General features: G+C 35.8%; 1 protein-coding gene across 5 annotated transcripts in view; it reads left to right on the top strand.

Annotated features, from left to right (window-relative positions):
* Positions 1-15,473, top strand: part of SLC17A5 (solute carrier family 17 member 5) — a 51,749-nt gene that overhangs the window by 5,903 nt on the left and 30,373 nt on the right. For 3 of the 5 annotated variants that reach the window (XM_060615966.3, XM_078447098.1, XM_060615965.2), the window contains exons 2-7: positions 1,306-1,502; positions 3,225-3,458; positions 6,637-6,724; positions 9,153-9,239; positions 10,026-10,144; positions 14,251-14,409. In XM_060615966.3, the coding sequence (XP_060471949.1) occupies positions 1,306-1,502; positions 3,225-3,458; positions 6,637-6,724; positions 9,153-9,239; positions 10,026-10,144; positions 14,251-14,409 (884 nt within the window). Of the gene's footprint in view, positions 1-658; positions 779-1,305; positions 1,503-3,224; positions 3,459-6,636; positions 6,725-9,152; positions 9,240-10,025; positions 10,145-14,250; positions 14,410-15,473 lie in introns of those variants that run through there. The other 2 variants (XM_078447097.1, XM_078447099.1) reach the window with 2 other exon arrangements.

Raw genomic sequence — 15,473 nt, 5'->3', positions numbered from 1 at the left:
ACACTGATAGCAGTTGTTAAGTGTCTGAAGGCTTATAGGAAAGTGAGTTTGATCATAGTATTTAAGAACATCCCTAAGTATAGTCATGCCATATTCATTAATGCTTCAGTCTGAATCAGTCAGTCTGAATCAGTACCAAGACCTTTGTACTCTGAAAAACATATTTTTGTTTGAGGGTAGGTAAATGAAAACACCAGGATTCCTGAGTAGGGGAAAAATGTGTATGTAGTATTAATATGTAATTACCCAAATAAAGCATACTTATATTCATATATAGGTATTGAACCAAGTAAAACAGATGTTCGTGTCTTTCAACAGCTATTTCTCTCTCAGTGCTTACCAAACTTAAAGGTGTAAGACCCTGGATTAGCCACTCTCTCTGTCACTAAGGGATCATTCAACCTTAACTTCCTAAATTCCTGTCCCCTCTCCAATTCTGCAACTCAGTAAAAGAAGCAAAAGACAGAATAATGTGCATACGCCTGTAATTACAGTAAAAAATAGACCAAAACTCCTCCTCTCACATGATCTTTCTTTCATTGGTTCCTCCAGCCATTCCGCCTTCATTTTTTTTTTTATCCTTGTGGTACCTTCACTTACTTCCCTTTTTAATGTGGGCCCTTTAAGCATGATCAACTGAGCAACTGTCACAGATGCTGCAACTGTCATAGATTCTGCAAGTTTGCTTCTGGATTCTTAAACACATTTAGTTTAGGAGGACCTTAAGTGTTAATCATGGCTTCTGATTCAAACCCAGCCTCTGAGGATACTTTTCAAGGTAAGAAATTTATCAAGAGGAGTTTCAGGCCCTAGCCTTGGCAGGAAATTTTTGTGCTGTGCTACAATTACAGTGAGATGGCCGCTAATCCATAGTCAGTAAGTAGTATGTGTGCTATGCTGTGGTGAATACTCTAGTACTTATTGGCCATGTTTCAGATAGTTTTTCAGAAACAGTGATGCCATTAAACCCCTTATCTGTTTTTCTCATATCTTTGTCAACTGACAGTTCTGAGGCTGTAATGGAGATCTTTCTGAGCAGAGTTGGTAAAGCTATTGCCTTTGTGTTTTAAAAAACTGTCTTATAGTTCAGGCTCTCGTGTGTTACATGTTTATCAAAACTACAGCTGCTGAGAACAAATTCTCTTTGATAAATGTTTTCAGAGATGCTCAACCTGAGATTATTCTCAGAAAAATATTCATGATTTATGAATTTGTGTACTTCTAAAAAGTAACCTTTTTAGTAATTTAGACAATATCATCTAAGTTATTCTTCTAGTGAAAGTTGTCCCCCAATATTTATTTCAGCTCCAGTGTGCGGCTCTGCTCGTTATAACTTAGCAGTGTTGGCGTTTTTTGGTTTCTTCGTTCTCTATGCATTACGGGTGAATCTGAGCGTGGCATTGGTGGATATGATAGATTCAAATACGACTTTAGCAGATAATAAAACTTCCAAGGAGTGTGCAGAGCATTCTGCTCCCATAAAAGTTCTTCATAATCAAACGGTAAGTGCTACTTTATAAACAGTCTTATTCCTAAAATATGACCAAGTTAAAATACTGAAAAGTCTTTCTTCATCCTATAGAAACCATCAACACTTGATTCATGTAAGCTGAGTCTTTTTCCTTTGTGTTTTTCCAGGAACTAGTTGAACAGTAACATAACTACAGCTACTGCTACTTGGTGTAATACACCTTGATCTGTTTGAAAAGTAGTTTTTCAGTTTCCTCTATAAACATACCAACCATCCTTGAAGATAATTTGGAAAAACCCGTTTAGCATACCAGAAAATTTGATTGTTTTAGATGTTGCTGAATAATTTTTATGGCACTTTTGTTCAATAGCTGTTTTGCTTAAAAGGTTATGGTTGCAGGAAAGCTTGGGTCATCTGCAGTATGAAAAATAAGAACAGGTCAGTCTTTTAGGACATTCTTTTTCTAAAACTTACGTTATGCTTAACCTAAACTGCCTAAGTCACTTTGCCTGCTTCATGTTATAGTAGAATTGAGAAGTGTGTGCTCATCATTTGTTCAGAATTGAGTTTTATATACTTTAAACACTTTATTTTGCTTATCAGAGAGAAAAGGAGAAAAGGCTGGTGTCCTTTTTTATGAGTATATTTTCATCCATTCCCAGGGTTCACAAAGAAGCCAGATCACACTTGGGTTAGTCTCCTCTGCCATTTATAAACAAGAGCATTCAAGCACAGGAAGTTTTTGCCTAAACAAGCATACATACAAAATAGTGACTTACCAAAAAAAATTTTATTGGACTTTAATAATGTTGCTGAATTCATATTTGGGTTCACATCACCCACTTTTCCTACTTCAACCTATGACTTATAACTGCTGGACAGTTCATGAAGTCCAATAATTCCACAGATAAGCTACAAATTAATACTGCGAATAAGGATAATTAGAGGGGTGCTTTGTATCTTTCCCTTTGGCAAGTGCTTTTGTTGACCTAGCTAAATTGTATTCATCTGCCTTATATCAGCAGTAAAAACAAATCCTGCAATTGTTCTTGACACATTGGCTCAGTGATACAACTACATGCATTAAAGATGTCAGATATTCTGATTAGTCACTAAATCTTCATCATTACCTTACTGTGTGCTGCTACTAATTAAAAGACATTTCCTACTCACATGAAGTTTATGGCTTGGTTTAAATTCTTGTTCTTTCGTCTTGTTCTTTATGCTTGTTCAAGTGTTTGTTCTGAATCGGGGAGATACTAATGATCTATATTTATGCATACTAATAACCAACATTAAGTGAACACTTCGTGTGTGTCAGGCCTTTTTCATTTAACTTCCCAGATCACAAATCCAGTAAGTAAAAGAGCGAGGCTTGAACCCAGGCCTGGCTCCAAAGCCTAGCTCAGCCCATACAGTATTCTGTTTAGTAGAATTTCTGGATTGAACCTGTACCTGTTTTTTGGTCCTTCTTGGTCATGGTCATTACAAAGCCTCTACAACTCATCCTAGAGTCTAGTTTCATAAAATAGCGAGCCTTCTTGCAGTTTACGGCTTTCAGTTATTTTTATTGTCTTCTAGAAGTGGCATGTCTGTGTTGTGGTGACTCACCTACCTAGTAGAAAGTTTGCAAGTTCTTCACTCGAAAACAGTGATTCAAAATTACATTTATGTGTACTTAGATGCCAATTAGACAAAAGAGCTGTTTAGTCAACGTCTTAAAAGGTTGTTTTTATCCTCCTGCTCTTTATAGGGTAAAAGGTACCAGTGGGATGCAGAAACGCAAGGATGGATTCTCGGTTCTTTTTTTTATGGCTACATCATCACCCAGATTCCTGGAGGATATATTGCCAGCAAAGTGGGCGGGAAACTGCTGCTAGGATTTGGGATCCTTGGCACAGCCATCTTCACCCTGTTCACTCCTGTTGCTGCAGATTTTGGAGTTGGAGCCCTCATTGTACTCAGGGCCCTAGAAGGACTAGGAGAGGTAATCTTTTTCTCTGTTTTGTTTTTCCTCTTAGCCCGTATCACTTTCTTACCTCCTTAAAATTATCATTCTTTGGTATGAATATAAACCAACAGTTGACATCAGAAGATAGGACTTATTTTTTAATTAGAAGGATGATTAATGGGGTGCCTGGGTGGCTCAGTTGGTTGAGTGTCCAACCCTTTATCTCGGCTCAGGTCATGATCCCAGGGTTGTGGGATCCAGCTCTGCTTCGGGTTCCACGCTGAGCATGGAGCCTGCTTGAGATTCCCTCTCTCTCTCTCTCTCTCTCTCTCTCTCTCTCTCTCTCTCTCAAATTGAAAAACAAGAGAAGTGATTAACTAGAAAATAATTCGAGTTGATTTCATATCAGTGAGGTCAATGGGTTCTCAAGTGAGAACATGATGAAACTGGAAGCTTTGCTAAAAACTCAGAGAAAACATTTCCCAGGGAACACTTCACAGGTCTTCCAACTCTCACTTCAGAAGATAAGAAAATAAATGACTAGAGGAATATCTGACTTCAGCTAAGGTCATGATCTCGCAGTTTGTGGGTTCAAGCCCCGCATCCGGCTCTGTGCTGACAGCTCAGAGCCTGGAGTCTGCTTCGGATTGTGTCTCCCTTTCTCTCTGTCCCTGCCCCATTCATGCTTGCTCACTCCCTCGCTCTCTCTCTCTCAAAAATAAATAATAAAACATTTAAAAATGAAAAAGAAAAAAGAAATGACCATTAAAACGGTTAAGATAGACCATCTTTACCTCTTGAACTTTTGCTGGTTTATCTCTGCTTTATCATTAATTGATTGCCCAGATCTAAAACACATTTTACACAATGGTTTGTCAAATCGCCTTGTTTTACTTTTAAATGTGTTGTTATTCATAGAGCTTCCTCTTTGTTCTTTTTTCTGGTTCTGGAACTTAGAGACAAATAATTTATCATTTTTTGTAACTATCTTTGGTTATGAGTTTTCTGGCCTTTCTGCTGCTTTGAGAATTGTTATCAGTTTTTATCTGTTTTTTCCTCTACTCCTAAGATTTTTATCACTTTTGAAAATTTTAATTCCTTATCTTTCATTTCCTTTCCACTTCTCTTTTGCATTTCATCATATGCACCTCTATCTTTAAGTAATGATCTCTTTTTGTTTCTAACTTTGCGCTTCTACCTATGAAATGGAAGCATATATTTATTTTGCTCTTAACATTTCTTTAACCCAAACGAAATAGTGTCCTCTGGGTTTGGTATATAGAATGAAAGTTAGGGGGCACCTGGGTGGCTCAGTCAGTTAAGTGTCCGACTTCAGCTCAGGTCATGATCTCACAGCTCGTGGGTTCTAGCCCCGTGTCAGGCTCTGTGCTGACATCTCAGAAGCAGCCTGGAGCCTGATTTGGATTCTGTGTCTCCCTCTCTCTCTGCCCCTCCACCACTCATGCTCTGTCTCTCTCAAAAATGAATAAACATTAAAAAAAAAATTTTTTTTTTAAAGAATGAAAGTTAGTAGTAGCAATGTACATGCTGTGTTGGAAAAACACTGACTAGAGTCATAAGATCAGAGTTTGGATAACAACTCCACTGTATCTAATGGTGAAACCGTAGGTAAGCCCTAATCTCTAGTCCTCAGTTCCATCATTTTTAAAATTGGGACTAAACTACGTGTCCCATCCTCAGTCACAGCTCAGATGTGATAATGATTGCTAGAGTCCTTTAGAGATTGCCAAATACTGTTTAAATTTAAGCTTTGATCACTTAATAAGCAATCTTATTTTGTCCTTATCAAATAGAGGTGTACTAAATAAACTGTTTTGACTACAAAATAAGAATTACTCCCCTATTACCAGGTTCCTCTTCTCCTTACCTAAGTAAAATATACTTTGTTGCAGCATAATTTCTCTGATCCAGATATTGAATAGCCTTGCTGAATGTATTCCCATATGTTAGCTTCTTGTCTGTTTATGCCACTAATTTAGCATTATAGTATATTGGTTATATTAATACTACTCTCTCAAGTAACCTTGTTACATCTAAACAGAAGTTGTGTTTGTTCTTTTGTATTTCTCTGTTCCTCCAGTATATATCATATGTACATTGCCTAATCCATAAATTTAAGTCAGCATCTTTCCTCCCTAGCATGATTCACCATAAATATACCTACATTGTCCCTAGGATTTTATAATGAAGTTTTCTACCACATAATCTCTGTAGATGTTTCCCAACACTTTAATCTTTATTCTGTAATGACTCATCCTGTGGTTGCTTTATGATACAAATTCTTATCAACTTGCAATGCTGCCTAAATCATTTGTGCCTTCTGTTGGTATTTCTTGCTCCCTTTTTTGTTTTTGAAGGAATCAGCAGAAAGTACAAAGTGTTAAAGCATTTATTCTTATCTCCACTAATAATAACACTAGCTACCATTTGGCTTTACAACAATCGTGCAAGATAGGAAGTATTGTATTTGTTTTACAGATAAAGAAATTGAAGTTCCAGGAAGTTAACTAATCTTTGTGAAGCTGCACAGTTAGTGGCCAAAGAGAGCTATGAATCCACTTCTTTGAATATACCAAAATCTATTCCCTCCCATTCTCCTCCAGCATCTCCTCCTCTCCCAAGTCTCTGTGACTCTCCTGCCTGCCCAGTTCCAGCCCCTTTATATCAGTAATTGGCATCTACTAGGCCAGTTATCACCGAGGGGGGGGGGGGGGAAGACTATAAATGCTCTAATTCAATTCATCGGGGTTTTTTGTAGGACAATTTTTCTTGTTGATTAAGGTCAATTTGAGTTTTCTTCCAGTACCCCAAAGCATTAGCTCAGCATTTTTTAAAGTTATATATTGGTAGTAATATTCCCATTTCATTCAGGCCATTAATAAAGTAAATGAATAAAATTGACCTTGAGAGGGATTCCTTTATGTCATCATTCAGTACCTTCTTTTAGATTTATTGTGACCCTTACCCTGGAGTCCTCAAGCCAATTGACAGAATCAATCTTCGTTGAGACTTTGAAAGTATTTCACTAGAACGTATTTTCACTCAAGACTGTAGAGGCATCTCACTTCATGGAACCTGATTCTAGTTTGATTCTTATCCAGAAATTTCTCTTACAACAAAATACTCAACTGAATTTAAAACATTCACAAATCTACCTTGTATTTCAGCAGAAATATCTTTTTCCTCTCCTCAGGGTGTTACATTTCCAGCTATGCATGCCATGTGGTCTTCTTGGGCTCCCCCTCTTGAACGAAGCAAGCTTCTTAGCATTTCATATGCGGGTAAGGCAACTATTCTTATATAAATTTTGCTACATGTGTATATCAGCCTTGGATTAGAAAAAAAAAAAAAAAAACAAAAAAAACACCTGCACACCAGAATGATGTCAGATGCCTCCTTTAGGTGAAAATTAAGTTTTAGAGATATAATTTTATTATTAATTTTTTTCTTTGGCTTAACATCTAGCAATGAGGCTTACTTAACTAATATCATTTTCTCCATCTGCCGTCATTTATTTCATAACATGTTGCTCATTCAGATGTGAATGCCACGGGGTTTGTTTTTTTTTTTTCTTTTTTAAAGTCCAATAGCTGGAAAGTTGGACACTTTTGTCCTTAAAGTGTGATTTCAATTTTTTTTTTTTGGTAAATGTTTATTTATTTTTGAGAGAGAAAAAAAGCACGAGCAGGGGAGGGACAGACAGAGAGGGAGACAGAGAATCTCAAGCAGGCTCTACACTGCCAGCACAGAGCCTGATGTGGGGCTCAAACTCACAAACCGTGAGATCATGACCTGAGCTGAAGTCAAGAGTCATACGCTTAATCAACTGAGCCACCCAGGTGCCCCTTCTGATTTCTCATTTGATTGTCTAATGAGCATATCATGATTCTCAGTCTCTCTCTTCATACATCTTTTTTCTCTGCATTTATTTGCCAACGTTTTGATCTATGGGTGAGATAGCATAAACTTTATATATGAATTATAATTTTCCCAGATCATACACTGAATGAAAACTTTTGGACTGACTGCTTTAAAATACATTGGCTGAGAACGACCTCTCTGTGGTGACTTTTAAGCTAAAGTCTGAAGGATACGAATGAATCAGTCATGCAAAGAGCAGAAGGAGGAGCATTCCAGCCAACCAGAACAGCATGTACAAGGGCTCTCAGGCAGGACATAACATAAGAGTTCAAAGAAATGAAAAACCACTGTGGGTGGCTAGCACTTAATGAATAAAGGGCATAATGGCATAAGATGAGGTTGGAGAAATATACATGGGCCAGATTATATCAGACCTTACAGGCCACAGGAAGAAAAGTAGATTTGGGATTTTTTTCCTCCAAAATACAATGGGGAGACATCAGAGGTTTTGAATCAAGAGAGAGACATGATCCGATTTACATTTTAAGAAAATGATTCTGACAGCTATGTAGAGATTGATGTGAGAAATCTGATGATAAGTTCATGAGCAGGTACTACCTGTGGTTCCTCTTTACCTATTGAGTAAAGTCTAAGCCTGAACTGTGGGTCAAGATTCTTTACAGTCTTCACCACTTCATTTCCACTAGCCTGGTCCCTGACACACAGTGTCTGAAGTAAAGTAGATATTCAGTAACTATCCAACCTATTTTTCCAGCCTTTACCTTCTATTCCTTTCCTTTACCCGAGTGAAGTTCCCAAACTCACTCTCTGCTTCCCTACATCCATTCCTTTACTCATCCTATTACATCTGCCTCCGTATCATCTTTCTTACCTTGTTTCTACAAGACAAAAATCTCACCCGTCTTTCAAAGTCTATTGCTGCTTCATATATCTTTTCCTGACCTCTAGAAGTCAGAGGCAATCTGTCCCATGTTTGAACTTCCACATTGCCCTGTGACACTAAACACTTTCTAAGATGTGATAATTATTTGTTTATTTTTGTCTCCTACCTAAGACTAAAACTTGAGACCAGAAACAATATCTGATTATTTTAGCTGCCACTGTATCTATTAAGATATCTTCTATTTGATGATGAAAATTAATTTCAAGGCACCTGAGTGGCTTAGTCGGTTAAGTGTCCAACTCTTGATTTCGTCTCAGGTCATGATCCCAGGGTCATGGGATCAAGCCATGCGTTGGGCTCTGCTCTGAGCATGGAGCCTACTTAAGATTCTCTCTCTCTCTCTCTCTCTCTCTCTCTCTCTCTCTCTCCCTCTCTCCCTCTCTCTCTCTCTTCCCCTCTCCCTCTGCCCCTCTCTCCCACTCATGCTCTCCCTTTCTCAAAAAAAAAAAAAAAAAAAAAAAAAAAAAAGAATTTCATTATTTATTTATCTGAAACATTGTTTGTAATATATTTTGGGCAAATTACATTACTAAAAGCTTCATTCTTATATCATCAAGTATACTGCAGTACATTATGTTTATCAGCCTTAGAGACCATCTTTGAACCTTCCCCCAAACACCTGGATTTCTAACACATTTACTAGTAATGTGTGATTTACTAGCTCATGTTATGATAGGTCCTATATTGATGATACATTCTAATTCATCAACAGCTACATAGTTGTAACTAATGTAATTACATATTAATGTGTACATTTTATAAACTGTGGATTTTTCTAGTAAATAATTCCTTGAGAGAATCTGTTAGCCATCTCCTTTAAGCAATAAATCTGTCCCCTCCTTGTTCATTTCTCCTCAAAGTTTACAAAATCTTTGTTGTTCTAGGAGCACAGCTTGGGACAGTAATTTCTCTTCCTCTTTCTGGAATAATTTGCTTCTATATGAATTGGACTTATGTCTTCTACCTTTTTGGTAAGCTTATTCAAAAATTTAACTTAAATCATAATGTAACAAATGCGAAATGTAATAGAAGTCTAATAATTGTTTAAAAATGTATATTCCAAATCACTGAGGTTACCAACTCCTAAAAGTACAAAGTTCTAAAATACTGACAATCTGTTTTTTAACTTTATATGGTTAAAATGATCTAGTTATGACATGATGTTAATTTTGGAATATTTCTCAATAGAAACTGCTGTTGAATTCAAGACTTTAATGCCATACGAAATATCAAAAATTACTGTGTTGGTTATTATAAAAATTTATATTTTGAAAAGTTTTTTTTTTCTCAAGCAAAGTAGAATGCCCTCACTTGGTAGTTTTAATCTTTTTTTTTTCTTTTTATTCAGTCCCAGGGCTTTTCATTTCTCAATCTCATTAGCAGGTTGATTCATGTTTTTAATAAATGAGATTGCCATGTAGACATTTCATGCAGAAAATACATCTGCAATCTAAACAAAAAACAAATCAAGCAAAACCAGATACCTGTGGAAATAATAGGTTGTGGACATTTATTTTTTAAAATATTTGGTAAACTCTGAGAGGCAGACTCATGTGGTTAAAATTGTTCTGTTCCCAACTTATAGGAGATGATACAGATAGCAAATATCCCATTAAGAAACTATGAGTGGAACTTGAAATCAGCATTAAGCTGAAACCAATTTTACACTAAGTTTATGATTCCATAATTTTTTCAAGACATGTTAAAATTGCTGTTGGTGCATTCTAATTTTATTTAATTTATTTTTCTATTCTAAGGTATAGTTGGCATCATTTGGTTTATTTTATGGATCTTGTTAGTTAGTGATAAGCCTGAAACTCACAAGGCAATCTCCCGCCATGAAAAAGAATATATTCTTTCATCATTAAAAAATCAGGTATGGACTTTGGCACATTTTTAAAACAATTTCAGAACTTTTTTCTTCTCCAGAATTGAGGTACCAATTTTTTTAATAGATATTTCTATTGTGCATGCTCTGGGCAAAGTAGAGAGCAGGCAAATGAAATAAATATATGAAGTAATGGTTTGTTTTGTCTGAAAAATTACAATTCTTTCAAGATTAAATATGTGAAAAGTTACTTTTACAAGCCACTTTAAATTTTATTTTTTTAAAGTAATCTCTATACCCAATGTGGGCTCGAACCCACAACACCAAGATCAAGAGTCACATGCTCTACCACTGAGCCAGCCAGATGCCCCTATAAGTTGCTTTAAACCTTCTAAAGTGATGATTATCAGTAAGTCTTAAGTTTGTCTTCTTAATTAAGAGAAAATAAAATGTGTTATTTATGAAAAATCTTATAGCCACATTCTAAATGTGATTTAATAATGAAGTGTGATTTAATAAGGAAGACAACACATTTATTATAATATATAATATGATTTAGACCTACCTGGTTGATTCTCTGGAGTAGACCCTTAGAAAAAAATTGTATATTATTAATATGTAATATTAATAATGCACAATAGCATGTCAGAAATAAAATTCTGTCATAATTTAATACAATAAATCTTCAAGTCATGAAAAAATATTTGTCTTTTGGGGGGAATAAAAGAAGAACATGAAAAGTCAGGAAAAATTAAACAGTTTTTTCTTTAGCACTATTAATGACTTCATAGTTATTTTATTGGTTTTAAGAACATAAAATATTTTATATAAAACTTTCCTTGCCCATTAATTTATTATTGATATTTTCAATTTTTATATATAGTACAAATAGGCAGCAATTAAACACTCATTCACCTTTCTTTTTAATTTTTTAAAAAAAATTTTTTTTTGACATTTATTTATTTATTTTTGAGACAGAGAGAGACAGAGCATGAATGGGGGAGGGTCAGAGAGAGAGGGAGACACAGAATCCGAAACAGGCTCCAGGCTCTGAGCTGTCAGCACAGAGCCCGATGCGGGACTCGAACTCACGGACCACGAGATCATGACCTGAGCTGAAGTCGGACGCCCGACCGACTGAGCTACCCAGGTGCCCCTCTTTTTAAGTTTTTAAATTTTGCTACAAATGTTTCTATAAGCTGTTGAACTTTCAGAAATATGGCATATCTTGGTCTTAAGGTTGGCAAAAACTCAGAAGAAATCATAATATAATAAAGAAAGTTACTTTGAGTCCTCTGCGATGTTAATCAGATGAATCACCCACTTTTTCCCCTAAGAAACAGATAAAAGTAATTTAATGCATTGTGAACAGATCTTGCTGTATAAAACTTGCTATGTTTTGTCATATTTTTTTAGCATTGATGGTCAACAGCTTACTTATTTCAGTACGTCATTTTTATTATTTTTTTATGGATTCATGAAAACTTTTCGTTTATTTAGATTTTTTTAAAAGCTTCCTTTCTCGAGCCACCTGAGTGGCTCAGTCAGTTAAGCATCCGACTCTTGATCTCAGCTCAGTTCTTGATCTCAGAGTTGTGAATTCAAGCTGTGTTGGGCTCTGTGCTGCATGTGATGCCTACTTAAACAAACAAACAGGGGTGCCTGGGTGGCTCAGTCAGTTAAGCGTCTGACTTTGGCTTAGGACATGATCTCACAGTTCGTGTGTTCGAGCCCCATGTCTGGCTCTGTGCTGACAGCTCAGAGCCTGGAGCCTGTTTCAGACTCCAAGTCTCCCTCTCTCTCTCTCTGCCCCTCCCCTATTCATGCTCTGTCTCTGTCTCAAAAATAAAAAAATAAAATAAAATAAACAGTAAAAAAAAATTTTAAGAACCAAAAACAGGAAAAGCTTGCTTTCTTTTTCTACCTTGATATGTGTCTAAATCTTTCCATATCTAAATTTAAGGTTAACTTGTTTTTCCATATGCTTCAGAAAATGGAATATTCAGAAGCAAGGGGAGTCAGGAGAATTATGTTTCACAGAATCCCAAACTGCATTCTTAAACCAGATGATGTTGTGGTTGAAAACATCATAAAATAAGGGCTCCTGGCTGGCTCAGCTGGTGGGGCATGTGACTCTTAATCTCAGGGTTGTGAGTTTGCCCACAATGGGCAGAGAGTTTACTAAAAAAAAAAAAAAGAAAGAAAGAAAGAAAAGAAAAGAAAGAAAGAAAAGGAAAAGAAAATGCCATAAAATAATGATGTGTTATATGAAGCTCCACCTTTAAATCTTGGATCTAAGAAAGGTTCTTTGTCAGATACTGAGGACTTAAAAATTAACATGAGAAAGAAAATGAACAAGACATGGTTCCTGTGGTACCTGTGATCTCCAGAGGGAGACAGACATTGATGAACATAACTTCAATATAATATATGCTGCTGTATAAAAAGAAATGCTCCCTTGGGGTGCCTAGATGGCTCAGTCAGTTGAGCATCTGACTTCGGCTCAGGTCATGATCTCATGGCTTGTGGGTTCAAGCCCTGCATCAGGCTCTGTACTGATAGCTCGGAGCCTGAAGCCTGCTTCGGATTCTGTGTCTCCGTCTCTCTCTGCCCCTCCCTCACTCACGCTCTTTCTCTCTCTCTCTCTCTCTCTCTCTCTCTCTCTCTCTCAAAAATAAATAAACATTTAAAAAAAATTTTTAGCAACAAAAAAATAAATGTTCTGTCTCCTTCTTTTCCCCCAAATACCCTACATCTTTGATACAAAGTGGATAGCATAAGAGTGTATCTACCAAATCAAATAAAAAGAAAAAGCCACAAGAAGGTTAATACTAGCTCTTCCTCTTTTTGAAATAACAGTGAACCCTGGAGGCAGGGTTCATAGGCAGAAACATAGATTGCTTTATTAGCTTTTGAGAAACCACAGAGCCTCAGTGTGCAGGAAATGTAATAATCTGATGCTCCAGGTTAATGGATTCCAGGCTTCTTAATCATGCATCAATAAAAATATGGGAGCTAACACTCTGAATAAAGGTATATTTATTCATGATTACATACATGTACTACTGTACTTATATGTATCATAAAACATATACAAAAATGGATTTTTTAAAGAGTAAATAAAATGAAATAAGCAGTATGTACATAAATTTGTAATTTTAACAGGAAAACCTTTTTATCACATAAAAATTAGTAATGTTGTTTAATGGGAGCAGTGTTGAGTATGTTATATTTGATGACCCTACTATTATTTTGCTTGGTGAGGTAGCTGACAAAGAACTCATATGAGGAAAAGTGTCAGATTCACTATTTTCTTAGTGTTCCTTTGTGCCTATGTTATTAGGATTCTCTTCTATGACTTGTCTGTAAGAATCTTTTTGAAGACACTGTCAATTTTGTAGATTTGTTTTATTTAAAACTGGCTAACAAAATCCATAAACCCACTTAAAAAGGTGGGTAAAAACTGTAATATGTTGTGGTACACTGAGAGCAAACCAGAAAGTGAGGATCCCATTAACCCCTTTGAATTGGGGAGACCATACAATATGTGATTGATACACTCCAAGGCCAACCTATGTATTAAATATTAATAGAGTTTCTTGTTTTAGAATAAAAGTGAGTATAGATAGAAGTTCTAATATGTTTTTCCACACAACAGTTAATCATCTTGTATCCCCTAAGGTGCTTACACCCTACTTTGAAGACCATTTCTCCAGAAGCTACATAAACAAACTTTCTGTTGCATAGTTCTTATTAATCATTATCATTGAGTAAAGATTCGATAGTGAAATATAAATTATAAGAGGACTTCCAATCTCATTCCTTTGCCCTATGTCAGCCTCTGAATTTGATTATGAAACTATATTTTCTAGATGGAGAAATTAATACTGCAAGTGAATTCTGACGTTCATAAGGGATGTTTAGGGTTGACATTATAGTTATAAGATTACATTTCTATTTTTTCCTTTAATCTGAATCATGGATTCTTTATTGCTGTTTAATATTTTGAAAGAGTTGGTTTAAAACTCTGGAATTTACTAGTCAAGGCTGGTAATGTGTTCTGGGTGGAATTTTGGCTGCTAAGGTACAGATATAAACATAGCATACATGAATTGTGCCTGTCATTTTGTTTTGTTTCGTTTTGTTTTTTTCAGCTCTCTTCACAGAAGTCAGTGCCATGGGTACCCATGCTAAAATCACTACCTCTTTGGGCTATTGTAGTTGCACATTTTTCTTACAACTGGACATTTTATACTTTATTGACGTTATTGCCTACTTATATGAAGGAGATCCTAAGGTTCAATGTTCAAGAGGTAAGAAAAAAGAATCATCTCCTTCTTGTATAAAGTGTACATTTTTAAACTACAGACAGAATTTGTTTTTATCTATATAAAATTGTTATTTTGTATCTTCCATTTTACTCTCATATCCTGAACTGCTCTTCTTGCTTCACAACTGTTCCTTCTTTTTTCAGTGTGTGTTAATTCTTGATTCAAGGTACCTTTGGGCTGGTATCTCCCTTAACCATAAAGGTCTTATTAGTCCCTAGTAACATGCCAGGATATCAGACAACAAATTCAAGTGTACCCGTATTCACTTCTCAAAGGGACGGCGGTAGAACTCGCTGGCAGCTGAGAAGGGACTTGGGAGACCTGAGGTCGCTCTGCAGCATTATTTAGGCACTGGCAGAGCTATAGTTGCAAAGCTGTATAAGAAGAGCCTTCCTGAAACTGCCGGTTCTTTTGAACCCATCAGATTGAGGCAGTTTCTATCAGAATCTCTGTGTTGATGGGTTTTGTCTTTAAAGAGCTTGAAGAAAAGCCTGAACAGAAAAAGTCAGTTTATAAGGAAAATTGGTGGTGTTTTTGCCTTCAAAGTAAAAGATCAAAGACATAAATGTGAGAGCTAAAACAATAAACTCTTAGGAAGTGTACATCCTTGTGCCCTTGGCACACCAAAAGCATAAGTGACCGAAGAAAAAAATACATAAATTCTATTTCATCAAAATTAAAAACTTTTGTGACGCAAAAGACACCATCAAGAATGAAAATACACACACACAAAATGAATGAAAATCCACTAAATGAGAGAAAATATTTGCAAATCATATTTCTGATAAGGATCTAGAATATATAAGGAATATAAAAAATATATTCCTTATATATTCTGGAATTCATACAACTCCATAATAAAAAGACAACCCAATCTTTTAAATGGGCAAAGCATTTGAATAGACATTTCTCCAAAGAAGACATACAAATGACCAATAAGTCCATGTAAAAACGCTCCACATCGTTAATCATTAGGAAAATGCAAATCAAAACTATAATGGGATACTACTTCATACCTATTGGAATTAAAAATAATAATAATAAAA

Source organism: Panthera onca, chromosome B2 (assembly GCF_046562875.1).
Source record: "Panthera onca isolate mPanOnc1 chromosome B2, mPanOnc1 haplotype 2, whole genome shotgun sequence".
Classification (NCBI taxonomy): Eukaryota; Metazoa; Chordata; class Mammalia; order Carnivora; family Felidae; genus Panthera; species Panthera onca.
This window is presented reverse-complemented; position numbering and strand designations above follow the sequence as displayed.